Source organism: Zootermopsis nevadensis, unplaced genomic scaffold, assembly GCF_977971745.1.
Source record: "Zootermopsis nevadensis isolate Lab colony 2312 unplaced genomic scaffold, Znev_1.0 Znev_ptg000025l, whole genome shotgun sequence".
Classification (NCBI taxonomy): Eukaryota; Metazoa; Arthropoda; class Insecta; order Blattodea; family Termopsidae; genus Zootermopsis; species Zootermopsis nevadensis.
The window spans coordinates 9,104,650-9,132,388 of record NW_028259157.1 but is presented as its reverse complement, the minus strand read 5'-3'; the positions used below and the strand labels follow the sequence as shown (position 1 = coordinate 9,132,388).

The window sequence follows — 27,739 nt, the reverse complement described above, 5'->3', positions numbered from 1 at the left end:
AATATTTATGAAGATTGTTTGAAAGCATAGGTAAGGTTGTAATTGTCACTGGCAATGAATTTAAATCCTGCCTCCATGACAGGAGCCTATAATTTGGCAATGTTCTTGAATGTACATCAGTTATGTCGGAAAAAAATCATGTTGGATACCATCACCTGCAGAGAACTTCAGAAAAATCACGACCCTTTAAACTGTTTTCCAAATTTTTACCCCTTAAAAACAAAGTGGTCACCGACTACACAGGATCTAATAGTACTGCCTGCTAGAACATTCAATAACTCTTATTTCGAACAGTGTAAAGATGGTTTCGTATGATTCTCCAAACAAAGACAGACTATTTCTTGAAATAGCATGAACCATATAATCTTTAGCGGAGACGCGTCATGTTTTCTTTGAGGTAGGAGCTGGGTTTTTAAATACTGTTTAGATAACCCTCGTGATTCGACATACAGAGCAACGCCTAATTAGACATTTGGTTAATGTTAATGCTGTCATAACAACCAAAATTCCTACAAACAAATCACATCGCGTCACAGTTACAAAGATCAACTGGTGACTGTTATTAAAGTAAATAAGACGATGGTATTATTCAAGGCAGCCTTAAAATCACCCAGTCTTAATTAACGTTTACGTGTCTCGACAATTTTTGCTAAATCTCCCCAATATGAAAATCCGATCAACCCTTCTCGAGTTGTTACACACAGAGCAATTTTAATAGCCCCCCCCCCCCCCCCCACAGGATTTTGATTGCGCCTAAAACACCAGTCTAGCCACTTCTCCTGCCATTCGAAATACCGTTCTTATCTTACGAACACAAGCTAACCACAGATTTGCAACTGTTTTGGTTTTACGAGGATATGAAGCACCAATGAAATGAATCATGCCATAAAGAACACGAAAAATACAATTGCGGTCTTCTGTGACGTAGCTACTGCCTCAATCTGTTTCGTGAGAACAACTCACACAGAAAGAGAAGAGCCCCCGAGCGCGAGACAAGCACGCCAGGAACTCGGTCCCCCGGGTGCAGTCCTTGAAAGGGAATTTTCTGGGAACCCCACTGCAGGCAGCTTCGTAATAAGACCATGAAATTTTAATTTATCTTAGTTACAGCATTAACTGGTCAGAAGAGCCATGTAACGAAGACAGAACAGACTTCCATTTTCCAATGCGAAGACCTTGAACTTAATTTAAGGAATAAACGCGCTGAGTTACAAACTAGTTGCAAATGTTAAAAAATGAATTCCAGATCCGCTATAATTTCCTCTAGGTTAAACTAATACCACGTTGTGTGTGTAATAGTTCCGAAATAGTATATTTTTATGCATTTAACATCATCTACAGGAAACAAATACAATTATATTTGTGGTTTTATTTAGGATCTATGAGTACCTCGAATTATGTGTCGAGTGGTGGAATACTAGTAAAATTTATACTACAAAAGACGTGGAAGGAAGCAGTCATGGTCTAATCTAAGGCGCTATCTCGGCATATGATGGGGGGGGGGGGGGTTAAACAAAACCATGGAAGATCTCAGTCACAATACTTAGAGCTAGAAGCTCATTATACAATTTTCTCCATCCTCCGGTCACCTCACCCCTCTTCTATCCACGTATCCGTCCAAGAACCCTCCTCTCCAGTACCTTCAGTGCGATAAAGATGATAACGTGCGCTAGTTTAATCCTTAATTTACACAGCACCCATTGTCCAAAAGCCCTTCGGCCCTTCTACACATTTACAATTGACATATTGCCGCTAATATATCATTACGGCATGGTACGTCCTCACGGATGGAAATCTCCAGGTATGGAGGGTCTCTCCTCATACGATGAATAAGCCAATTGTGAACAGCCACCAAAGTGTGTTCCTCCAGCTTGGGGATTTGGGTGCGAATAACCGCTCATTGAAATAAAAACAATCACATGCCACAAAGGCCGTAAGTCCACTGGCGGGATTTTGCTAACACGGCGATGAATCTTTGGCGAGGAATTTCTTGGCCAGCTGAGCAACTCTCAACTTGCCAAAAAGGTTACCGTGAAGTCAGACATAGGCCTATGTATCACGATACTTACATTTTACAGTTTGAAGATGGCTGTCCTCTGGGTTGTTACGCCGTGTAACCTGGTAGAAGTTTACCGACGTTTCAGAGGTCCTTGCTGAGGGTGATGGAGGCAGCAAGGACCTCTGAAACGTCGGTAAACTTCTACCAGACTACACGGCGCGCCAACCCAGAAGACAGCCATCTTCAGATTCAACGCAGTGAAAACCTCAAATCATACTTTTTCCAGTTTATACATCGTCATTAAAAATCTTACGAATGAATCAACTGTTATGTGAACAGAGACCAACTCTATGTATTGTCCTCCAATTAGCTGTATCACAATGAATGAGGCTGTAAAACTTGCAGTTGCATACTGTCAGCTTGTCAGCCAGTGACCCCGGAAGTTGGTTGCCACAGAACACTGGTATGTAACTAACTAATCGTATTGATTTACGGACATACTCGCCTAACAGTAATTTGCCCTGCAATTTGGAAGCCAATCCCTGCTTCTAAGTAGGGTAAACTCTTTATTTTATATCGTTATACGATTTTGTACAACTAAGCATTTCTTCAGCGGATGAAGTTTCGTGCTTCTGCAGTTCCTAGAAGAGACAGCAACTTGTTCCTTTCTTCGGAATACAACAAAAACACCAGCACTGTAATTCACCGTTATATAAAATGTTCAAAGATGTTAACGAAAATATTGGGTAGAAACCATTTTTATTATTCCTTGAGTCTTATTAAAGCTAATAGAACATGTTATTTTACATGCATTTAGAAGGGACACCGATCGAGTCCCAAGGATGGTTAATTTTAAGCTTTTAGCAGCTTCATTCCCACCTTCAGGCGAATTACACATTAAGGGACCTTTCTTGTTCATCCCATTTAATCTTATCGAACATTCTTGTGTAGCTCCAATGCTCTGGAGTTGTGCACGTGGGGTACACGGTTCGAAACTGTGCTGTCCTGAGTGAGAGTTAATTTTTCCTTGTTTATCCAGTTTGGTCATGGGAATACGAGGGGGGGGGGGGGTGTATTTTGTAGTAGACCACGACACAGTTCTTCTAAATCCTAGTGTATTCAATATTCGAAACACGTTCCCATCTCAATCTGACCTATATAACCTGTTCTTTGGCGACAAGAAGTTAACTTGAGAAATATTCAACCCATTTAGTCTTTCTTAATACGCCGTATTCACTCTGAAACATCAGCAGTTAATACAGCGTCATTAAAAGTAACAGATCCATAATAATTACATAATTACTTACTTACTTGTGACACTAATTGAAGTAGTATTACGATAAAGCACTGTACGCGTATGCCTACATACTCCACGCAAGCCAGATAACGCTAAATCATATTGACAATGCTTATCCAGCTGATTGAAGACTGAACCAGCTTTCTGTCATGAAAGATTTCACGTCATAAATAAATCAGAAAAGAATGGCAACTATCATAATTTCCGAACACTTCATGCTTCCAGCTAAGAAGTCGACATTCCATTACGTCTGTTCTGTATTCTTGCTGCATTATAGACTCCGACAGTCTAATTAGTTTCGCAATGTATAGTTGCAAGACGAACTCAAGTCGATGTTTCAACGGTATTGTCAACTACAGTCAGGAATTGCTCATAATATATTGCCACCGCCTATTCAACCACTGAAGAAACAAAACTGAGGAACGTTATGTGAAATTTAAGAGGAAAATATTTGTAATACCTAACCAGAAGTTCCAAGAAGAACATTTGAAAACTTCTGTCCTTCAAATCCTGGGAGACAGGCGTAAATGGGAGAACATTATTATTACAATGTATCTTAAAGGAATGTGGTGTAAGGATTCAGCTGGCTCAACAGAGAGATCCGTGACTGGGTCTCGTGAACATAATAACACAATTTTGAGATCCATAAAGGAATAAGGTAGTATATTTGCGTCATATTGTGAATTAGGTTAATATTTTAATATTTTCCGTCAAATCACAATTTTAATAAGATAATAAAATATAAAATATTTAAAATATCATTTCACGTTCCGCATCGAATGATCGATTTACAAATTGGAACGTCTCTTACGACATGTTTCGGTTATATTTAACCGTCCTCAGGTATAAAATAGATTGGTAAATTTAAAACTCGAATTACAATCATTTACAATGTTATGCAGTTTATTGAAATGTTAATGTTTTATTTAAATTATTGCTTTACAGACTAATATTGAACATCAGATGAACCACGCCATATAAAAAACAATACCTTCGTTCTAATATATAAGAGTAATCTGATAAGAACATTTCAATAAACTGCATAACATTGTAAATGATTGTAATTCGAGTTTTAAATTTACCAATCTAATTTATACCTGAGGACGGTTAAATATAACCGAAACATGTCGTAAGAGAACGTTCCAATTTGTAGATCGATCATTCGATGCGGAACGTGAAATGATATTTTAAATATTTTATATTTTATTATCTTATTAAAATTGTGATTTGACGGAAAATATTAAAATATATTACCATAAAGGAATATATATCACTAGGAGAGCGACCAATAGCATTTCTGCTGTATGGAGCTGGTACTGTGATTTAAACCAGTGGTATTCAACAATTTTTTGTTCGCGTACCCCCAGATATAATTTCTCTTCCAACTTTGTACCCCCAAAGTTGTTGGTGTATAATTAAAGTTATACATAGTATATAATCTACATCTAAAATAAATTAAACAAATTACATTACTGATTATTTAGTGTTTATCATAAAATAATATACATTTTTTTTAAATTTCACGTACCCCCTAAGATGTCTTCGCGTACCCCAGGTTGAATACCACTGATTTAAACAACTTATTATTATATTATCTGTTTAAACAGGCAGTAAGAATCGAGCAATTACCGAATTACTTCATAAGTTGATATAATTGCGTCATATTGTGAATTAAAATTTAATTATTCGTGTTTTTTTCCGTCTAATCACAATTGTATATAAATAAAATTATACATAAGATATTAAAATATCATTTACATATTTGGTATAACTTTTTACTACATGTTTCGGTTACATTAAACCATCTTCAGGTGTAAAGTTAAAAGTTAAAAATTATAATCTTATAAACTAAAACTTAATTACTGTTGTATGTCTGAGCATAATTTCAGCTAGTACAGATTTACACTACGTCAAAGTATTCATAACTCCAACCTTTCGGACTGAAGTCCCCCTATTCATTCATTAACGGAAAAAAAAAAAGATTTCGGGCATCGCTGAAGATATTATTATTGGGTTCTAGCGACATTTTCAGGGCTGAAGATGGAGACAGGAATGTTTTTCCGAAACGTTAGCTTCGCACATCTACCTACGAGTCTATATGGCGCCCAAACCCGTAACAACTTAATCACTACAAAATATTTTGCATTAAATGACGCTAGTTCAGGGTCCACGTCAGGAATTGACGTCGACGCCATGTTGATATTATCTAAAGAACGGAATTCAAACACAGGAAAGTAAATTGGCTTCCGATGATATGAGATACTAAGTTTCGTAAAAAGTTGTTCACTTCTCAAAGTTATTAGTTGCGTAGGGCATACACAAATAATACTGACAGTATGAAATTTCAGGTTTTTATGGCGGGGGAAAAGTGGATTTTGGTCTTCTGGGGATATTCACTCTTCGACACCCAAATAAACATTCATGAAAAAAATGTTTCCTTCGGGCACTTCGACCAGATAATAAAACGTATAATTATTTATGAATTAAAAGGTGTGACGAACAGACATGGCATGCCAAAAAGGCGTCTTCGCTTTACGCATATCAGCAATGGTACTTAGTGAATTAACAAATTTAGTGTCGGTGTTCAAAATAACCAACGTCCATGTCTTCCATAAACAAAACACACGGAGATCGATAACAAGGTGAATATTTCGTATTATGATGAGTATACAACTTTTGAGACACTCTGTATATGACACGGCAGAGGAACACAGCGTCACAGATTCCCTGAACAGTCATTGTTACAGCACATGAAGCTCTCTGTTCAGACAGGTGAGTCACGTCTTCCGTTATTCTGTACGTCTTAAAAGTATCATTAGTAATATGTGTCTCTACCTGCCATTAACACTATTTTCAAGGCGGCGTGGTAATCATGTGACTTCTTTTTTATTCTAACAGGAAATGGTACAGTTGATGTAGAAATACAGTGCCTCATCATTACAGATCTCAATCGTACAACGTACATTATTAACTCTAATAGCCATCGTCTTCTATTGTGGTTTACCTCAGTTTCAGCCACTACTTATTTTACTACTGTCCAGTCCCTTTAAGTTTTCTGTTAAAATTTGCTGCCATCATCAGGGTCGGATGTAAGTTTTGTTTGCCGGTTGCCTAACGACTGCAAAGGTCATTTGGCGTCGGATGAGAGAATTATTATGTACTGTATATTGAAAATAATCGGGAAACAAACAGTTGCGTCTCTATATCAAGACACTTTCCACACATAACTCGTGGAAAACCGACAAGGGGTGGTCCTCCAGTCTGGAGTTCGGGCAGGTGAGGTAAGGGGATAATAACACCTACTATAAAAAGCCAGCATGTTACAAAATGTTACTTAAAACAGCTGGTTATCTGGTTCTCTTCAGAACAGTAATAAAAACAGCCGAATTCCACAGAGCGACCACTTAACTTCTCAAGAAGGACTCTGCTCCTGAGAGTTAGTTAATTAGTTATTACCTTGTTAGCTTTACTAAACTATTCGTCGACACAGTCATCTTCATTCTGTAAGTTACTGTGTATAATGCTCACATTTTTCACTGATTCACAAGTTAGGCGTGTTTTCTTTTCCTCAGAGAAAAATCGAGGAGGGCTGACAGCTCCCGAAACGTCGTCAAGCAGCGACAGCAGCTGCACCAGTCCCACGGGCCAAAGCGCTCAATCGGGTCGCTTCTCCGAAGTGGCAAAATGTATGCTAGAGATTATCGAAGACCTTCAGAATCAGACTCAGCTTCCAGGACTGGTGCAACCTGGAAGTACCCCAGTGTCTCCCCCAGCACCGGCGCCCTCAGCTCCTGAGCCGGGGGCACACTCTGCCTCCACATCGTCTTCTAGAGCTCCAGATATCGGCACGGAAGCCACGGGACCAACACAGGCGAGCCTATGGGGAACCGTAGGCCGAGAAATGTCTGCCAGCCTCGTGCTGAGACCTGGAACGGGGACGGCACCCGGACCAGAATACCACGTCTACGAAGAAATAATGTACGAACTGACAACACGACCTAGGTCGGACCCGGGGCCACCACCCCTTCCCGCTCGACCTGACGGCATATTCCGCACCACGACAACGGTGAAGAAAGCCTCCACTTCTCACCAGCCACCACAATCTCATCGACCGAAACAACGCAGTAACCTGTATTCGCTGTTCCGGGAGCCCAGCGCGAGACGTGACATATCGCAATCTCTGGAACAGGAATTCCGGGGAGCTTCCTCCGGCGCTGGAGGTATTACACCACTCCCCCAACTTGGGCAACCGAGACGTATACACAGCACTAGAAATAACCCTGACAACGATAGGATCCTCCAACCAGAAGAGGAGTACGGCTTCCGTGTTGGCAGTTAAATGTGCAACTCCAAAGGCTTTTTTTAATGATGGTGCGTTACATTTATTGTTGCAGTTTATCTGGACTTGACTGATCGTTCAGTATTCCAAAACGAAACCACTACGTTTCGGGATCTGGCTTTGCTACCATCTTCAGGTGGAAATGCATACTCTGCTAGATCCAACGGAAGGGGCTAATCTCAATCTCTGGATCCAGGGAACCAAATACGTAGTGGTTTCGTTCTAAAATACCGAATAATGGATGAAGTCGAGAGAAATAGCAGTACTGGACTTGAATACAAGCTACGAATTTTTTTTTTTCAAATGACGTTAACAACGACAGAGGTCTATCCTTGTTAGCCTACTAATAGTTGTTAAGTCTGAACTCCTAAATTTAACTTGTTGATTTTTGGTACTATACATTGAAATATTCAAACATTTGCCTGTTCTTTGAATTGACTTGTCGAAATATTAATTGGAAATGTACACCAAGGGTGCAATGATGGTTTTGGTGTTGTGATCCATTCATTCACAATTTAAAAAGACAGTGACATCATAGTACGAATCTGCTAGTAATTAATACCACCCTTCCATACCTTGGCAACATTTGTACACTTGGCGTACTTCAATACTTGCCCTGCAAAATGTGGCCATTGCAGAATAGTTTCCTTCTTTCTGCTGAAAGGACTTAGAATCTGAATATATCTTTTTTTTTAATAAAGGAATACCTAATTCGCAGAAAAACTGCCAGGTGGTGAGCATCTGTTAATTAATAATTTTTAAATGCAAGCCATTTTAAGCCACTCAATGTTCTTTACAATCCCCGTTCCTCAAACACTTTAAGCTTCTACATCGTGTTTGAAGGCTAAATGTTCTTTGTATATAATAGTATATTTCTTTGTACTCTCCACCAAATGTATTTAAATTTCAACTAGAAGTTCGAGTATTAATAAGACACACACAGAATAGTTGAAGTCTTCTGAAAGCTGTCAGGAGGGTTTAAAGACTCCAACACGTATGTTGGTTTCTGATGTAGAACGCATAGGAACAATAACATTAATTAAATTATCCATTTCAGTTCTTCAGATATGTGCCACATTCTCAGCTTGAACACACTATAGCACTGTCCATAATGCCTTCGCCCTTTACAGAAAGAGGCCTAATCCGCAAATAGCTGTTAGATTTTCACGGCGTGTTTTTTGCAATGACAATACAGACCTCTAATATTAAGGCACTCGCTACTGATCTATGAGCTGAAATGTTTAATGCCTGTTCTCGGAAAATGTCTGCTACAAGATAATGTACAGTAATTTTGTTCCCACTAATACTAGATTGAATTTTTATTGCCGGCATAAGACATGACATAGTCAAAAATGTTAATACGGTAATATTTCTATTGAATAAAATAAAATTCGTATATTGCTGGCAGAATTACAGATGTCACCAACAATAAAAGTGTAGAACCTCCACTTCATTCTCCTTCAAAAAAAAAAAAAAGAATTGGCAAAATGAAATTCTTTGAAATTAAGCCAAAGAATATAAATTTCTGCACATTCAGGTCATTTTCCTAATTCACTAAGAACATTAATAGTTACATTTCAATAACCTAATGCTAATAACTGATACGTATGCCAGTAAAGAATAGATGTCGTAAACTACCGAATTTTGAAATTATATCTTTGTCATTCATACAAATTAATAATAAAATTAGTCGTGGAAATACACATATATGTTGAATTAGAAATTCATAGTGTGTATATGAATTGGCATTTCCAAAAAAAATGCATCCATTATGAGTGCAGCAGGGTGACGTAAAATTTTCGTGAAAATTATATGCACCTTATATAAATAAATACTTATGTGAGCATTTTCAAACCCATATGAAATAAAATCAATCCAATCACACAACTTTCATCAATTTCTACAAGCATGAAATAAAAGATATTCTTTGTTTCATTTAAGTGTAAAAGTCAAATTCTAGAAATCAGTAATCCTGTTGTACACTTTAAAATTATATTGTATACGAAAGAATTAGTTTAAAATCATGTATTCTGCATTATAAATAACCTATCAAGACATTTAGAATGTTCATTTTATTTATTCATTACGATGTTCTGGGGCATCTGTCCCATAGTAAAAGCTGTTCAATGTTAAACATAACGAATATTTCTTCTATATTAAAGACAATATTATACTGACACAAATAATATTCTTTTATATTTTTAACAACGTAGTTAAGTGCAAATGAAAAGTTGTAACATGTAAGAGTTGCAACCAACATAACAAATTTTATGCGTCAAAATACATATCCTAAATTGAAACATCGGCCTGGAAACTGGCTATCCTAATTGACGTTCGTAGTTTTACTCAGTCACTCTAGACAAATGCCAGGATAGTACTTAAATTAGACCATAGCTACTCCCTTCCACATCCTTAGCAAATCATTATTCACTAACATTGTCTCACTGAACGCTATACAGCTTGAGATACTGAAAGCATCATTAAATACATTATATAAGAAAAAAAAAACGTTACAGCTGTATCTGCCGAGAGAGGGGTCAAAACATGTTAAAAATTAAATATTCTAAATATATATTGATGTCCGCTGTGGCCGCGCGGTCTGAGGCGTGGGCCATGTGCCGCTTGGTCGCGGGGACCGTGGGTTCGAATCCCACTTAAGCCATGGATGTTTTTCCGTGTTGTGCTGTCCTGTGTACAGGTAGAGGCCTTGCGACGGGCCGATCCCCCGTCCAAGGAGTCCTACCGAATGTCCATAGATCAAGCTAACTAATAAAAAGTTGGGGATCCGTAAAGGGTACCGGAAAATGTAGAAACATTGTTAAACCGGAAAAAGAATAAGAAATATATATTGATAAATTGATACATGATTCTTAATAACATTGATTTAAAAGAAATTGGTGATGCCATTCCATGCTCACATATATAGAGATGATGAAGTTATGTCGGGTGTGTTATCTCGCATTGTATTTCATAAATTGTGATTCCATATTTGTAAAAATGTAACTTCATTGCTGATGTCTGCCTGAAAATGGTCAGCGATGTTCTTCTGGGCTGTGATGCTGTGTGGACGTGTAGGTAGATACCAACATTTACCTGAAAATTTGGCATGTACCTAGAAATCTGCATGGTGTCACAACCCACAGCTGCACAGCCATGAAAACCTCAAATCGAGGCAATACGTCGTTCCAAAAAGTTGGTATCTATATTCAAGTCTACATGGTGTTACAATCCAAGAGACAAACATTCATATCTTCACTGCAGTAAAACCTAAACCCTCATATCGACTTAATTATTTAATACAAACAAAGAAGAATGAAATATGTGTGTGTGTGTCCTTCCCATTGAAACTGCAATTATTTACGCAAAAGTGGTTGTGTTTTATGTACTAATAAACAATTTACTGAACTGTTAATATACATTGTATGTTGATGAGAAATGTGAGAGCTTATCTTTGATTACTTTGAACATCAAGGAATGTGAAGCACAATAACGACCTCTTATATTGCTGTTTATATAGAATCACTGAAACATTTGAAACTTTCATCGATGTACTTAAAACATGTCTTTGTTCAATTTCTTTAATTTATATATAATTATATATGTTTGAATTATTGTTATATATTTTTAAGCACAATCTGCTACCCATTACAATTCAGTGATGACTTATAAAGTTGCATTGTACGTACAATCCGCCACGGTGGTCTAGCGGTTAGCGGGTCCCGGGTTCGATTCCCGGCGGTGCCCGAATTTATAACTTGTGTTTGGGCAAGGCCGTGGTCTAGGCAACACGGAGTTTTCCTCCGGGGTTTCCCCGGTTTCTCCGTGGCATCCCAACAATTACTCCACTTTCATCATCATCTCGCAAAAAAGGGGGTCACAGGAGGAGCGTTAAATGTCGCGGTCCCGATCGAACCCAGGTACTGATGGGTCGTGAATCCTGCTAACCACCAGTGCACACCATGTTGAATGGTGTGCACTGGACACGAAAAAAAATTGTACGTACACATAAATTTCTCATTATAAATCACTGAAAACAAACTCAGACTCCCACAAAATATAGTAACCACCAGTTATTTATGAAAGTGCCTCAGGTATGTGAACTGAAGTAAAAATGCAACGACCAAACTGTTAGTATTCTTTTAACAACGAAAGAACATCCTTTTCTTAAGGTTGTTCAAGACCAAACAACCGCTAAAGCTGGCTAATACCTTCTCTCTCAGTTTCTGGAAATCTAGCTTAAACAAATGTTTCAATATTACACGCGAATGAAAATTGTTTTGAACAGAGGTCTTGGTAATCAGACATGACAAGAGGGGAAGGATGTAATATTTTTTAAGTTTCTGATAAAAAATAACCAATAAACTGTAGTTACAATAAAAAGATTGTCCTCATTCAAACTCCCATAAATCCTTTTATTTAGAAACTGTTATAGTTTTTATTTTATTTTATAAAAACAGGTGTTGGTACAACATAACATTGTGTATCATCATCACCTGCATTTGATTATTTATTATAGTTTAAATCTAAATTAGAGGCCAAAATCCAGCAAAATTATGGCAACCATTATTAATTATAAATAATATGGGACAAGTTATAGAAACACGCACTCTGATGCTAATTTATATTCCAGTCCATCCTGCTGAAGCACTTCTGTAAATATTTGGTGATGCCTTGATTTGTTTTAGGTGGACATTGTCTAAGTCAGCTTATTAATTTTATATTAAAAGCAAACTGGTTATGGTTTCAAAATTATGTACGTACCATGTTGACTACACATCTTCAACTCAGACCCCGACCTACAAAATTCATGGTTAATTTTGAGATTTACATTATGCAGTAAAAGAATGTCTCACGAAAACAAAACACCATCACCTTTGTCTCTATGGTTATGACAAAAACAGAGTATGTACTGGTCGTATTGCTAAAAGAAATAACGTCCGACAGCTATGTGTCTTAATCGCTATTTACTAACGTCTATATAAAAAAATTCACTAAACAAATCCTGAACAAAAATCATAGTATTTTAGTTCAAGCGATGTCCTCCAGACTTCAATCGAATTTCCCTCAAAGGTAGAACTTCCTGCATTTATTATCATTATTAAATTCTAGTACAATTATTTAGTGTGATTCCAGGCAATCATCGTCACAAGCCACCATCTCTTACACGCCTTATTGGCAATCTCCAAGTCTCTACTATATTATTAAGAGCTGTTATTTTAGAAGGATACTGCATATAAATTAATGGCGCTTCTCATTCACGACACTTGTGAACAGACCATTTAGATGCAAAGTGGAGCTACCAAGCCATGGCAGTGAACTCTGATGTTATCTTCTACTTTCTACTACTTCAATGACATGGATTCGAAACTGGACCGACCGGGTGTATAAGAATATATTCAACTTTCAGTTCGAAGTGTTTACCGAATGACACGGCATAACGGCGCCATACCGAAACTACTTAAAGATTTGCCATGCTTAATGCAGTATTTCATATTCCGGAAAGCCATGGTTCGTTATTTTCAAAAGTTGTCTCTGCTATATGGGATTTAGGTTTTTCTAGGCGGGTCGCGATCTTCAGGATTGTGACGTCATGTAGTCTTCTAGATGGTTACCAACGTTTCGGAATAAGTCCTTCGAGAGTTTAGCAGCCACCTACTGCAAGGTGTCACAATCAAGATGAGTACAATATACATTCTCCGTGCCTTCAGCTTCAGCTGAGATAACGTCTCTTCAAGGTGTGTAGTCAAATGCCGTCGAGATTAATAGCTGATAATTAGTCATATCTTCTTTCCGACTTGGTGTTCATTATCATCTTCACATTCAATCTGATAGTTATTCATTCAAGCATTTACAGTTATTACAGCATCATAATACTGATAACTTGCAACCGACACTGAACTAAGTAATTTGTTTTGACGTAAATACGTCTATACGGAAGGGTCATTCGGCAAAACAGCGTTAGGAAAATGTGTAAGATCCATACCAACAATGTGTAAATATGGACCGACAATGGTCAGCTTTTATATGAACTCCTGCGTGCATAACAATGCTTTACTCCTTTACCTAAGAAACTAATTGTTATGTCATCTTTATTCGGCATTGTTGTGTTTCATTACTGCCGTCAACAATCCGCTTTCGTTATTGCGGAAAGAGCTGAGCTGTGAATCGCTTGTAAAAGTGCGTCGTAGAGTAGATAATTTTGTGCTGTTAAAAACGTTTTAGAATATCACAATTACTTATCTTATATAAGAATTATTATGAAATCTGTTATACTGCCCTCCACTCTCTCCATTTTAAGTTTTGATTAAATTGGTCATTGTGGGTAGACATCGTGGTCTCTAACAATTGAACAAAGTTTGAGGTAAGGGATTCCTATTTATTATTATTGGTTACGTCAGCATGTAACCCAGACAGGCTATTTTAGACATAATTCTTCATTACGACTAATAACAATATCGTGCACATTTTTCTGACATAGTTGTGCTGTGATAGAGATTTGACGCCAATAATACAGTCAACGCAATGCTGCACATTAGGGCCCTCCAGAACGAGGTGACACTGAGAACGAACAACATCAAGGCAGGCTTTGTGATGATAAACAAATTCTTAAAATCACAAAGTTGGCAGTGCAAACATGTACAACGATTGTCATTGAGTGAAATTATATTGTAATGTTGGTCATCCTGTGTAAACAAATCAGCTGACATTTGCAGATGAGTGACTTCTGTTGCTGCTTGTAGATTGAGATGAAAACGAATTGTCACACATGGCAGGTGAGAATATTCAGTATTTATAGCCAAGAACATTTGTTATGGCAGCATGCTCAGCTTCAGTACATAAACACACTTTTTTGGGTGTAAAAAACAGTTTTTACCCTGTGGTTAAGCCAAATAGAAATTCTAAATCTGCGGTTACTAGCGTAAAATAAAGATTCAGGTTAGGTACGAAATGTAGCAGCGTTTGCTCACACGAATCGAAATAACCTCACCAAACATGTTGCACATTACGCACGAGCTGATCAATCAATACACATATATTCCAAATTCATTCTGCCGTACAAGCGTTGGTATGTGCGTATTGCCGAACTGGCTTTTCAGTTCGGTGTAATGTTGAGTGTGAATTTTGTAATCTGAAGATATTCCATAACATAAATCAGAATGCACAGCAACGAAAGTGCAGAGAATTTCTTGCTTTTCAATGGTTTGAATTTGAACCAGAAATGTGAAAAGGACATGCAGAACTTGGGCCATTAAACCAGATATAGTAAAGCAACGTTAACCCTCAGAAGTTGGCTTGTGCAAGTAATATATAAAAATTTATCCCATACCTCAAAGAAAACAGCATTTACCCATGAATGAAATAGTCGCTGTTTATTCCAAGAACAATAGGAAACCAAAAAATACAATCTGTGGATAAAATACAGAGTTACAGACTACACACTCTCTTCCTTAATTCCAGCTCTGTGTCATTGGTCACTATCATGAAGAGAAATTGAGTCATTGACAACTTAATGATTTAAGAATAATTCTTCCTCACATAAAATCTATCATAGATTTCTTGAAGTTATATCTATGCTGCAATTGAACATGAATAATTTAATCTGAGCACTTAGTGAGCAAATACACTCCTATGGTACAAGGTACTGAAAATTTATTTTACTTTTGGAGTATTTAATGACATCAGTAGTTTAGGCTATGTAATGTAAAATGATGGAATGATTAAGAATAATGATTTGGAAAGGACGTGAAAGGAAGCAGACGCCATACCAGCATTTTCCTGGAGGTACTGAGGAAAACCATGAAAACCTCAGGATAGTTAATCTCCAGATTTATCAAATATGAATAAGAAGTATTAATCGCTTGACTGCAGTGTTCATGGGGGAGGGGGGGAGTTAGCATATGGTAAGTAAATATGTTTCAAGTATGTAATCTGTTTACACAGAAGAGTGCACACTCTTCATAATCTACACAGACTTGTTCTTGGGAGTTACATAAACTTTATCAGAAAGTTAATACTTGGTCAGAGTTTCTTGGAGAGGTGGAAATAATGTTTATTAGTAGTAGCTTGGGAACTATTACTTTGGTTTAATTTATTTTAAGCCAATACTTATTGTAACTTCTGGATTATGCATTTCATCTTTTATTCACAGATGTTACTGCACAACGAATGCTAAAGAAAAGGTTCTTAAACCGAAGATTTTTGATCCAGGCAGTACTTGTGACCTTTCTATTTGGCTGTGTGGTGATGTATTACTGTCCCATGGCACTGAGACAATTGTCTTTCTACAAAAGTTCATACAAAACTGATATAATAAATCTCAACCATCTTATGAAACGGGTATTATAACACAGTATCTAATATCGACGTTGTTAGAAAAACAACTTTTGAAACTTCAAATCAAATCAATCCATTAACTATCTGATATCTATGCAAGAAAATAAAGAAAAACAACTGCAAACCTTTTATCATTCTTAGGGTTGAAAGCGGTAATTCACAAATAAGAACATTCAAAAGTTTAATTAAATTTGTTTCCAGGTTTGTTGTGAAAATTGTAAAATGTAGAATTGGAAATCAAGATGGTTATTTCTTCTAAAAGTTATTTACTGGTATTAATTTAATCTGAATTGGTAACTCTTTTGTATTTTAATACACATTTGTCTACTTTATTACCTATCACTGTTATTCATTCATCCATTCCACATAATCTAGTTTTAAATGTCATTATGTTGTTTCAAATATTTGATGAAGGCCAAACCTGTTGAACATGTTTCACATTTAACCCCTCATATTCATTTTTTCCCAGCTTCCCCATGGCTCATACGATAATTAAATTCAATTAGATAAAATTAAATTTAATTAGATAATTAAATTCATTAAACTCAGCCTGGGCTCTCCCAGAAATAATCTGAACATGAATACTGAAATTCCAAGGCTTATTTAACACAGAAATGTTATGACTGTAGTCCTCTAGTTTGTGACACTGCAGTCTTGGTGGTGGTGAAATCTCACAAAACTTAGAAATATGCAAACGTGTTAAGTCCTTCCCAGACATCAGAACTTTCATACACCCTAAAACCACAAATCATTTACACACAGGGCTTACTTTTATCAGTGTCAAGTATATAAATGGAACTGATAAACTGCAGTGATAGGAAACCACATCTCTTCAGATTTGTAGTTACAGTCCACAGACCAGGAGAAAATCCCTGCTAGGAATTCGATATACGCACATGCGCGAGATTTCGCGGTAAGTGACGACCCATCCTAGAAGCATTCGTTCCACAATCACTGAACGAACAACAGACGACAGGCTCTCGTGTGTTCTGATGGGAACAGCTTTAAGATTACCTCACAGTGGCACAGTGATTTAATCTAAAATATTATCGCAACACCCGCAGAACACATTAGAGGTGCGCTCACTACACGCTACTCTTGATGTTTTCAGTCTGTGTGTAATAGTGTAAAACTCTGACGTATCACACTTCCCACCAATAGCAACCCTCTAGTCCAACTGATAAGTAACATTCCCCCCGCACCGACCCAGAAATGACTTCCCCCCCCGCAGGGCTTTTCTCCTGATCTGTGGACAGTATGTCTGTAAGCAACTGAATTTCACAGTGCAGTCATTAGCAGTCTTGCTTCATTCTGAGAAGTTACAACCATGAATTTTGTCCTGAAGACTGGCTCTCTTGACAGAGCTTTCGCTTCAGTAATTTTACTGATTCCAACCAAGCAAAATGTTACTACATCAGCTTAAACAGATTAAGACTTCGTGAATAATCATTGTGCAAACGCATGATGTATAACCTAATAAAGTATCATCAAACAAGAGACAGCCATTATGGAGAGAATAAAATCATATTTTCTTTTCTTAATTTTAGGAATTTTATGAACAGAACTGTTTTGAAGGACGGCTTGAGCATACGCTAGCCAAACTACCTGATAATCTTTTAAAATGGTCTAAAGCTTATCACAGAACATGCCAAATACTATGGAAGAAATTTCATACAATTTATGTAGTGAATGTGCGGGAAGGAAAACAAAATTTCCCACAAAATTTTATCAAAGTAGTACGCCACTGGCTGGCAGATAATGAGGAACTCTTGAAAGAAGCATATAATCAGGTAAGCACATTTCAAAGTGTAATTGTACCACTGCATTTTTAAAGTACGCACGATCATTTTGTATGCCAACATTTCTGCCTGTTTCATATACCAATTTGACCAGATTTCTGTAGACTTCTGAGACAAGAGACATGTCAAAGGGGAACAAATATGTGATTTCAAGAATTACACGACTTTCCCAGGACGTATAAATTTACTAATGTTTCAGAGGTGCTTACTGCCTCCACTGTCATCACCCTGACAATGGAGACAGTAGGCACCTCTGAAATGTCAGTAAACTTCTATCAGACTACATGGTGCAACATCCCATAAGAGTCATCTTCATATTCACCACAGATTAAAAAGGCAATTAACAGAAAACTGTTTGCCAAAATGTGTATTACAGATGTTTGGTAAGACATTCATATTAACTCTCAATGCTTAGCACATCACATTTTTTGTTTATTGTAATTAAACATATACATTCAGATCTGATCCAGTTTTGAATCTGAATGTATCATCTCAGTAATGGTCAGTTTCGATCATAGCACCTCCTTAATTTCACTGATGGGTTATGGTCTATATTCATAAGTAGTGCTTACAAATGTGTGTATAGCAAAATAACCCAGTGTACATTTATTTAAAATAAATCTTCAGTTTTTTTCATTATTTACTGTTTCAGAATGTCATACAAGTCAGTAACTATTACAGCCTTGAACAAACAGTATTTAATCTTCTCCGTTCAAAACGTCCAACCTCAAAAACAAATGAAGATATACGAGATTACGTAAAGAGACTGGCTGTTCAGACAAAGAAAATGTGTGATTTCTGTCAGTATAAAACAAGAACTGCTGAAGATATATTTGGAAGGTTTGTTAGTTTATTTCTGCAGTGTTACGAGAATTGCATGCAACAGAACTGTGGTTTACTTCTTGAGACAGATTTCAAAGCGTATAATTCTGCATTATACTAATGACTAATGGTCTTCAGCTGTTTGTTGTACTATGAACATATTGAAGAATGTGATATATTTTGATGTTAAACTGAACTACACTACATTTTATCATAATCAGTAGCCACTGAAGCAGATGTTTCATGGGGTACATACTCATCAAGAAGCAAATCTCGCAAAGCATATGCTGCATTCTGATTGAATCTGATATGGAATACTGAAAGTTGTAAACAAGTATTATTTGGTTCATAAGAACTGCTTCAGGTTACATAAGGGCATATTTTTTTCTCTGTAACAGAGTTGAGGGACTATATTCTGTCAGTGCATCCAACACTTTCAAGCTTGAGAAGTGGCATAGCTTATTCTTGAGTAAGAAACACGATCCAACAGACCTCACAGAAGAAGAGTTTTTGGATCTTTTCAACACATCACTGAAGTGGTTTAAGAAGGCACATTCACTTGACAAGGATTCATGGTAAGTTACTACATTAGACATTTCTAATTGAGACTAATGGGTTTGTTTGTACCGTAGCATTGAAATGTCCCGTAATAAATCAGCACCACTTTGCTGTGGCTGTATTTGAAAAGAATTCTCACATTATATTAAAAAGTCGTGTGTATATTTAGTTGTAGTTTTATTGTATTATAGTGACAGTATATATAATGGCAGACCACAGATCAAATAGGCAAGATTACATGAATAAATACCCTAGAGATGTATTTTATTTCCTCAGTCCTTCCAGGCAAATGCCAGGATAGTACCGTAAATTAGGCCATGACCACTTCCATTCCAATTACCTATCATCCTCTCATTTGACACCAAAATTTGAGCTACTGAAAAAGCATAATTAAATAAAGTAAATAAGTAGAGATGTTGTTTTCAGAGTTTACAGTTTTGTCAGGTGAAACTTGCCAAAGCGCAGTGCAGTGCAGATATTTATGGTAATAACAGGGGTCACAGCTGTGCAGGAAAGTGTGAGGCCAAATCATCCTTGAAATTAGGTGGAAATGTTCATATCTGATTTCCAAGGAAAACTCTTAAAGAAGACATAAGATGGAGATAGTACGTAACTCCAGAATGTAGATTTCTGTCTTCTGGGTTGTTGCGCTGTGTAGTCTGGTCGATGTTAACCAACGTTTCAAAGGTCATACTGCCTCCGTCATCAGGGCGCCCTGATGACGGAGGCAGTATGACCTCTGAAACGTTTGTTAACATCGACCAGACTACACAGCGCAACAACCCAGAAGACAGAAATCTTCATACTCACCACTGCGAAAACCTCAAATCTTACATAACTCCAGAATGTTGGTAACCACCTACAAGACCACAAGGCGTCACAACCCAGAAGACCATCTTTATCAATATCTTCTCCATCATGAGAAGCTAGAACCTCATACTGCCAGAATCTGTTGATACAAGTTCAACATTACCACTTTCACTTTACTGTCTCGTATCTGTCTTCCAGCTATCCAATGATGATCTATGACACACTGCCAAAGGGGGGAGCAAGCCAGTTTCATCCACATGCCCATGGTTTCTTGGCATCCCAGTACCTCAGTCATATGGGTATTCAGCACAAAGCTGCTATCAGTTACAAAGACGAAAATGACAGTGAATACTGGAATGACTTAATAGAGTTACATCATGCTCTTGGGCTTTCAGTCATGTTAGGTGATGCAGTTGCAATATCACCATTGGTAAGTCATAATTTAATAACTGTCAACTCTGTGATAAATTTCAGTTCTGAAGCCGTGATTGTCTTTTATTTACAGGACACTTCAGCTACAGTCCCATTGTGTAACAATGAAATAAAATGTATTTTACAAATGGTCAACTACTGTAGTTTGGCCCTGCAAAGTAATTCAAAGAATTTATTTATTTTCAGTGCCTGCTTACATAGATCATATTCGCTTAACCTCTAAACTGAATGGATGTTCTGTTTAATGTCATATTGAGTCATCAGGGACCAGTAAATTTATGAGAATATATGGCAGATTTTAATACAATATATGCATAAAATATTTTAAAAATTTCACTAACTGAGTGTGTGGATTTACCAGATGTTATTTAGAACACATTAATTAGCTTCTTTGTTCTAATGGAATGGTGCATTGTTTAGACTGCAAGTCTGGCGTCTCATTATTTACGTCAACAGACCTAAATGGCACTGGAAGATGTAGTGAAGTTTAATGTCTCAGGTCAATGGTTTCAAATAATTATAAATTATAAATAATGCTGATTTTAAATAACTAATAAAAAGTATTTAAAATGAACCTGTCAGTAAATCTAAGTAACATCACTAGAGATTTACAAATTACGTGGATGTATTCAGTAATATTATTACATTTTGAAGCTCATACTAATTAGATGCATCTTTAAATTTGACAAATGATAAAAATCAGGTGACAAATTTATAAGAAGTAAGTTGTAAATATTTTAGCACCAAATCTTTTTTCTTTTCAGACTCCTGTGAGGGAACACGAGATCATTATTTTAAGCACTTACCCAGGGACAGACCTGTTTCGCCTTTTCTACTATGTCACACAGACATACTACCATAAGCTGGAACGCATGTGTTTCAGTACAGGATTAGGATTTCCTGTTATGCGCCCAAGTATCACAACTCTCCCAGCAATTATTCGTATTGGAACACGAGGACAGTGCAACTCTCACACAAATGATGTCAGCTCTTTGGAGCTCTATATGGTATGTAATCATGTTTGGATCCTTCTGTGGATGTCACTTCATAATGATAACTGCAGATATTTTGTTATTAATATGTACAAATTCACCAAGTCATTCATATTTAATATTTTATAGTTTGTAAGAGATAACAGTGTTTCAAAAAAAAATATATTATGCTTTATCATTTCAGATGCAGAATGTGCATGTGGACCCTTACATAATTATTAGAGATTTACAAGAAACCGTAGAGAAATTAATGAAGACTAGCTCATTGGGCAATGAGATGGTAAAACTTAATTATGATTAAGTTTTAATTTCCTGTGAGTTTCTGTGCTTACAGTTGCTTTTGTATGTGATTGTGATGTTTTACAGTGGTCATTTTATTTGTATTACGTGTATGTATTATTTTCATATTTTGTCTTTCACAGATTTCTGTTACAGTATTTACAACTAATATAACATTTTATTCTTTATGTAATACTATTGTCATGCAGCCAAAACTTTCAACAAATCCTCATATGTCAAGACGTTTTCTATTCTGTACCTAGTGTTTACCCCTAGAATTTTGCAGTCGGTTCAAGCGAGCAAAGAATAAATTTTGTTTTGCAAGAATGCAGATGATTATTATCAACCAAGCCAGAATTTCACAAAACGTCATTATTACGTCATGCCAAGAAACTTGAAAAGTTTGACATAGTGTGGGGCTATCAATTCAAGTTCAAAGATACCGAGGTATTAGCCAAAACAGCTGCTTATATTGTAACCGGTCAAGTCCGTGGGCCATGCCGTGGCAAGTTTCCATGATATAATCTAAGTTATGAAGATCAGTTTTTAAAATTTATATTTCACAAAGAACATGGGCTGGCAACCCAACTTATTGGAAATTTCCATTGAGAGTGTTTTGGTTTAACCACCCCGGTCATAAACTGTTTGGCATCTTAGATGTTTCCAGAAGGCTGTATTCCACCCTCACACCCTGTTTCTGCCCAACTGTGGCTAGCCAATAGGAGAGGAATTGCTCTCACTTGAACTAGTTCGACCAAGAAGCAGACAAAGTTCCAATTTGGCTGATCAATTAGAATTAAACAAATTAAAATGCCCCATTTAAAAAAAACCTTTTTTAGCGTTGGGGACGCTTAAAAACACTTGCAACTTGGTCCTGGTATACAAAGATGACAAAGCTGGTGATGCGAGGCCCCACTCCGTCGCCTCCTTGCAAGTGCCGGGAGGACTCGGACTCCTAAAAGGTGGAAGCCCTGGCCGACAACCTTGAGGTCCAGTTTCAGCCGGCGGACGACCCGTCGGACCCGGCTGTTATTGACATGGTTAACAAGGCGATGCGAGCATACGAGTATGCCCCCGCAAATGAACCGAAATTAACCAGTCCCTCGGAGGTCCTTCAGGCCATCAAGGGACTCAAGGTTGGCAAGGCTCCGGGTCCCAACGGTATACTGAACAGGGTCCTGAGACATCTGCCAAGGCGCGCGATAACTTTTCTCACGAAAGTATTTAACGCGGTCCTCAGCAGGCAGAACTTCCACTCGGCATGGAAACACGCTCGCGTGGTGTCCATGCTGAAACCGGGGAAAGACCCCACGCTACCTTCTTCCTACAGACCCATCAGTCTTCTTGACACGGTCGGCAAGCTCTGTGAGAAGATCCTATTAACTAGGGTCCTACACGAGGTAAACGAACGTGGGCTGCTAACCGGCGCGGTCTTCCTGGACGTGGCCAAAGCCTTTGACACGGTTTGGGTAGAAGGCCTCCTCTACAAGCTAACCGTCCTCAACTTCCCGTCCTACCTGGTGAAAACCATCTCCTACCTTTCTTGCCGGACATTCCAAACGTCCTTCCAATCGGCCACGTCCACACGTCGTGCCATGCGGGCCGGATTTTTTTCAGTGAGGACTCGTCTCCCCTGTGTTCTTCAGTCTGTATATCAACGACATACCTACACCGTCCCGCCACGTCGAGTTAGCGCAGTACGCGGATGACACGGCTCTCGTAGCCACATCCCTTAGTCCAACGATTCTCGTCTGTTATCTGGAGGCCCACCTCGGTAGACTGGAGCTCTGGCTCCGGGCCTGGAGAATTGCTATCAACGTCTCAAAGAGCACCGCGGTTCTCTTCTATAAATCCGCGAAGCGTATCCTAAAGCCCAGAGCAGTGCAGTTTCTCGGAGAGCCGATACAATTGGTCAAAACAGCGCGGTACCTTGGGGTCACCCTTGATACCGGGCTTACCTGGTCGGCGCACGTCAACCCGGTGGGAAAGAAGGCGACGCAACGATTGGGCGTGCTAGGTCCCCTCCCTAACACAAGTGGTCCGCCCTTCAGTGCCGCTGCGCGGATAATCAGTTTCCAATTACTATTCAACTTATCCGAGGAATGACCAGAACAAAAGAGATGAAAAGTGATTCAAGTTGTTTTTTAGAATAATAATTACTGGCTTATTTCGAATGCAGCACGACTGAATGCATACCCGTATCCCTAAGACGACCTCATGACTAACAGCCAGGACCCACCTAAACATCACCTCACTCCGGTTTACCGTTACCTAACCTATAAAGGCCCATCCCTGAGTATAAAAAAAAACAACAACTATATGGTGATAGTGAGAGGGTGTACAGATACAATATGTACCAAATAACATCAATTGAAAAGAAGGTTCAAACTTGGCCAAGCATGGAACCCTGCCATCAAAATATACAAACCAATGACAGGCAAATACAAGGCAAAGGATAGAAGATCATGCTCCAGGTTAAGCAACTGTAACTACACCCAAAGTGGAAGAAGTTAACACACAACATGACTCCATCCTCCAGTCATATAATGCTCCAAGGAGGGCACACTGCTAAGACTGAGTGATATTCTTTCAGTGGATTCTGGTTATTCTTCATACTGACACCAATAATGGAGAAACAGCTACTCTCCGAAACACTGGTTCTTAACTCAAAATATACATGGCTGATAGCCTGAGAAAATTTTGTAACATTCGTGTACCATTAAAGTTTCAAATCTTACAAAACTCCAAAATGTGTCACAGATCTAACCAAAGACTGACATGTATTAGCTCTAAGCCTGTAGTTTAAAGGTACTATAACTAGTTTATACATTTTTTAAAACTGAAATGTAGGAGTTCAGCCAACAAGAGTTTACTCATGTGCAGACTACAGGTCAATTATTATGTCTTACTGTAACTTATAAAAATGTTTAATGTACTCAGTTATCTACCCTTGCAAGTAGCAAGATAACCCTTCGAAGCCATAGCTCATGTAAATAATATTCAAAGATTCAGTTCTTACTAAAAAAACAAAAACATTCCTCAATACAAAGATCAGTTGGTTAACGCTGTTAATGGAAATAATCACAGTTTCTTCTAAGAATCACATGAAAACCATAAATACATTCTCAGAGAAAAATTAAGACTGTTGATTGTTGGTGCAGATGGTAGATACAGTTACCAGTACTTTCAAATGTTTGCCTACAGTTTTTATGACATATTTAAGTTAGTCCCCGCTGAACACCTCCCACATCAACATAATCACCACTTCACGCTCGCCAGGATCTGCCATGTCTGTTTTTTCACAACAGTTATTTGTCCCACTTCTCCTTATCATTCTTCTTCTACGTTCGTGAATTTCTTAGTTTACGGCATATTAGGGTTACGAAACTCCTGTCTCACCAGCAGAGATCTTTCCTATCTCTGTCGTCCTGTCCCATGTTTTCGGTGCGAATTCCTCACTTCTTCTATAAGCAAGTCTCAGTGCAGACCCCAGACCATTAGTCATGTGCCCCAGTTGGGTCCCAGGCAGCACAGACTCTCTGATAGCCATATAAAAATCACAGGTCCCTAGACGCCATGTAGACCTATTATGTTTGCGTGGTGTAGAGTGGGGAACCGCAGATTGTCATCCTCATGGTAGGGGCATAAGATCACAGCTCATCGAGGGAGTACGACTTGCCATCAGATTCGTACCTGTCGGTGATTTTTGGTAAAGTAACTCCTCTGGTCAGGTCATGGTAGAGGTCCCCAAGCCAGAACAGACTAAAGAATTTGGTATCTATTCTCATTTCTGAAAGTTCTGGGTTTGATTTAATTCTCTGGAAAACAAGTGAATATACACATCTCTGCCTGGGGTCAGGAACCTTGTCTGCCCTGCATCTGGCAAGAAGTCCATCTTGACTTGCCAGCCAGTAACTGCTGTATGTGTTTCTCACAGGTAAAGTGTTCCCTCTTGTACAAAATAAAACCCTACTCCCAAACCACGAAGATAAATTTCTTCGTGAACTTTAAAAGTATCAATGCGATCACCCAGGAATGGATGGGGGTAATTCAAAGACCAAAGTGAAAAGATGATTAGTTCTAAATGAATACTTTTCATGTTGCTAAGTATAGAAACTAAGAAGTAACTGTACCCTTACCTTTTATGAATCCATCAGGTCAATATGAGCACCATCATGGTTGGCACACAGCTCAATGCATGGACAGGTCCCTCGTAACATCTTTTCGTGGTGATACCCAGGTGAAGGCATCAATCACAGAAGACTTTAACGTGCTGTACCACAATACTTCCACTTCATCTTACGAACTGTGTGGCTGCCATGGTAGTGGTGACGCCGATGTTGAACCTCGAGCAATTCATCAATGAAGGCCTGCTTCGTTGAGGAAATCGGTCACAGTTCGTGTTGGCGCACTTTCTTACTGAAACCAAACCTGTTCTATGTTTGTCAGTTCCTGTACCAGGCACACCGAGTTCAGAAAGTTATACATATGATTCAGCGTTGTCAGGTCCATCAATTAAATTTTGGCCAATTAAAAACTGATCGTTGCACAAATAATCACCAGTTTTCTAGATTTACATCGCGTAAAGACTATTATCTTCTCACCCCCTCCACGAACCAAAATAATTTCGGATACGAATAATGCCGCGATCAACAGCACACTCCTCCAAAAAGAGAACAATTCGGCAAGACAATGCTGTCGCAAATCGTCGATCAACAAATCACACTCTTCGCGGCGCCGACTCATGTACTTCATGCTAAAAAAATACCGACAGCAGTACTCCGAATTCCACGAATCCTTGTCGTACCGAACTAGGAGAATGTTTAACTGTCAGCTGTAGCATACGTCGTAGTTTGGGATACTGGTCGACCGTTCCTTTGAGAATTTCCCATGGCACCAGTGTTCATAAACGCCATGGCGGGTTGTTAAATCTTTTATCAAAAGTTGCAGTCACTTCCTACAACGCTAATCTCCGTGTATTCTTTCATGCACCAAAATCTATAACTGAACTTAAGACGACGGTCTGTGATTGTACGTGACTGAACAATCATTTAAACATTTTTATTCAGCTATGCCCGTTAGTAGACTTAAAGAGCTTAACGTTTGCATCACTGGCAATAAAATAATTTCGAAAAGAACATCGCTCACGTGAAAAGTATATTGTCGTATTCATTAAAGTCTCAGTACAGCAATGTAAGTTTTGATACCACGTTGTACCAATTACACACGCTGAATATCTTCTATTAAGTACAATAGCCATTATGGACACAAAAAAGGCAGAAATTTTCACATTATTTCCTCTATCCTGACAGCAGGTGAATGGAACCACTGGTGTCCAGGACAGTTTTCACCGTCTTCACAGCTTATCATAGAAATTGTGGTTAAGAATTGAAAAAAATAAATGCAACTTGGAGATTTCAGAGGCCACGTTTTTATCAGTTTTGTAGCTAAAAACGAGTCTGTGGGGATGTGGTGGGAGTAATTTGCTGAATGAAGCATACAAGAAAAAGATAAAATATTTTCCTCAAGGTCAATAAGCATAGGCTGTCTTCATTTTTACCACCAGAATTATTTCTACTATCACATGAAGCATTTTTATTACTACCCGTTTTTTTTATCAAACACCATTTCACAGGTTATTCATTTTGGACTACGAAGCTCACTGACAGACTATAATAACTTCTGTATTATTCTTACATAAAAAACAGCTTGTTTATAATCCCACTGCTTCTAAGAACATAACTGACTCATAGGCCCAATTGAAGGTGACCCAGCTTTAACCAATTATTATTTTGTGATCCATTCACAACATGAATTAATTCCCTTACCAATTTCTGCTAAACACACATTTTAAAATGTTTTTAATTTTGTTCTTCTTGTAGTTCTTAAACATTTTCATATATTGTGCTACCAAACAAGGTCATAACAGCACCAAAATTATTTTTTATTTTATGATGGTGTTTTCACCTTTCAACCACTTGACACAACTTGTAGCCTGAGAATAATTCATTATAGGAAACCAGTGAATATTCAAGGCTCCTAAAATAGAGTCTGGTACGTCTGGGTCAGGATATTAAA

At 38.0% G+C, this 27,739-nt stretch overlaps 3 protein-coding genes across 4 annotated transcripts in view; 2 read left to right on the top strand and 1 right to left on the bottom strand.

Moving 5' to 3' along the window:
• Positions 1 to 11,248, top strand: part of LOC110832563 (uncharacterized) — a 52,999-nt gene extending 41,751 nt beyond the window's left edge. For both annotated transcript variants that reach the window (XM_022069670.2, XM_022069671.2), the window contains exon 3: positions 6,869 to 11,248. In XM_022069670.2, the coding sequence (XP_021925362.1) occupies positions 6,869 to 7,635 (767 nt within the window). In that variant the 3' untranslated portion in view covers positions 7,636 to 11,248. The remainder of the gene's footprint in view (positions 1 to 6,868) is intronic.
• Positions 1 to 27,636, bottom strand: part of LOC110832575 (cadherin-like and PC-esterase domain-containing protein 1) — a 270,092-nt gene extending 242,456 nt beyond the window's left edge. Inside the window, exon 1 of the mRNA XM_087356053.1 lies at positions 25,801 to 27,636. The gene's annotated coding sequence lies outside the window, so the exon portion shown is untranslated. The remainder of the gene's footprint in view (positions 1 to 25,800) is intronic.
• On the top strand, positions 14,286 to 21,988 carry LOC110832564 (uncharacterized). The gene is made up of 8 exons (XM_022069672.2): positions 14,286 to 14,408; positions 15,785 to 15,972; positions 17,517 to 17,759; positions 18,421 to 18,608; positions 18,989 to 19,165; positions 20,157 to 20,388; positions 21,155 to 21,397; positions 21,567 to 21,988. The coding sequence occupies exons 1-8, from the start codon at positions 14,402 to 14,404 to the stop codon at positions 21,681 to 21,683; spliced, it is 1,395 nt and encodes a 464-aa protein (XP_021925364.2). The 5' UTR covers positions 14,286 to 14,401; the 3' UTR covers positions 21,684 to 21,988.
• Positions 27,637 to 27,739: the final 103 nt, after the last annotated feature.

What these genes read in the sequence shown, in the direction of transcription:
- LOC110832564 (XM_022069672.2), top strand. An exon ending in TCACTTGACAAGGATTCATG is followed by an intron (nt 19,166 to 20,156) that starts GTAAGTTACTAC and finishes TCTGTCTTCCAG; the next exon opens with CTATCCAATGATGATCTATG. An exon ending in GCTCTTTGGAGCTCTATATG is followed by an intron (nt 21,398 to 21,566) that starts GTATGTAATCAT and finishes TTATCATTTCAG; the next exon opens with ATGCAGAATGTGCATGTGGA.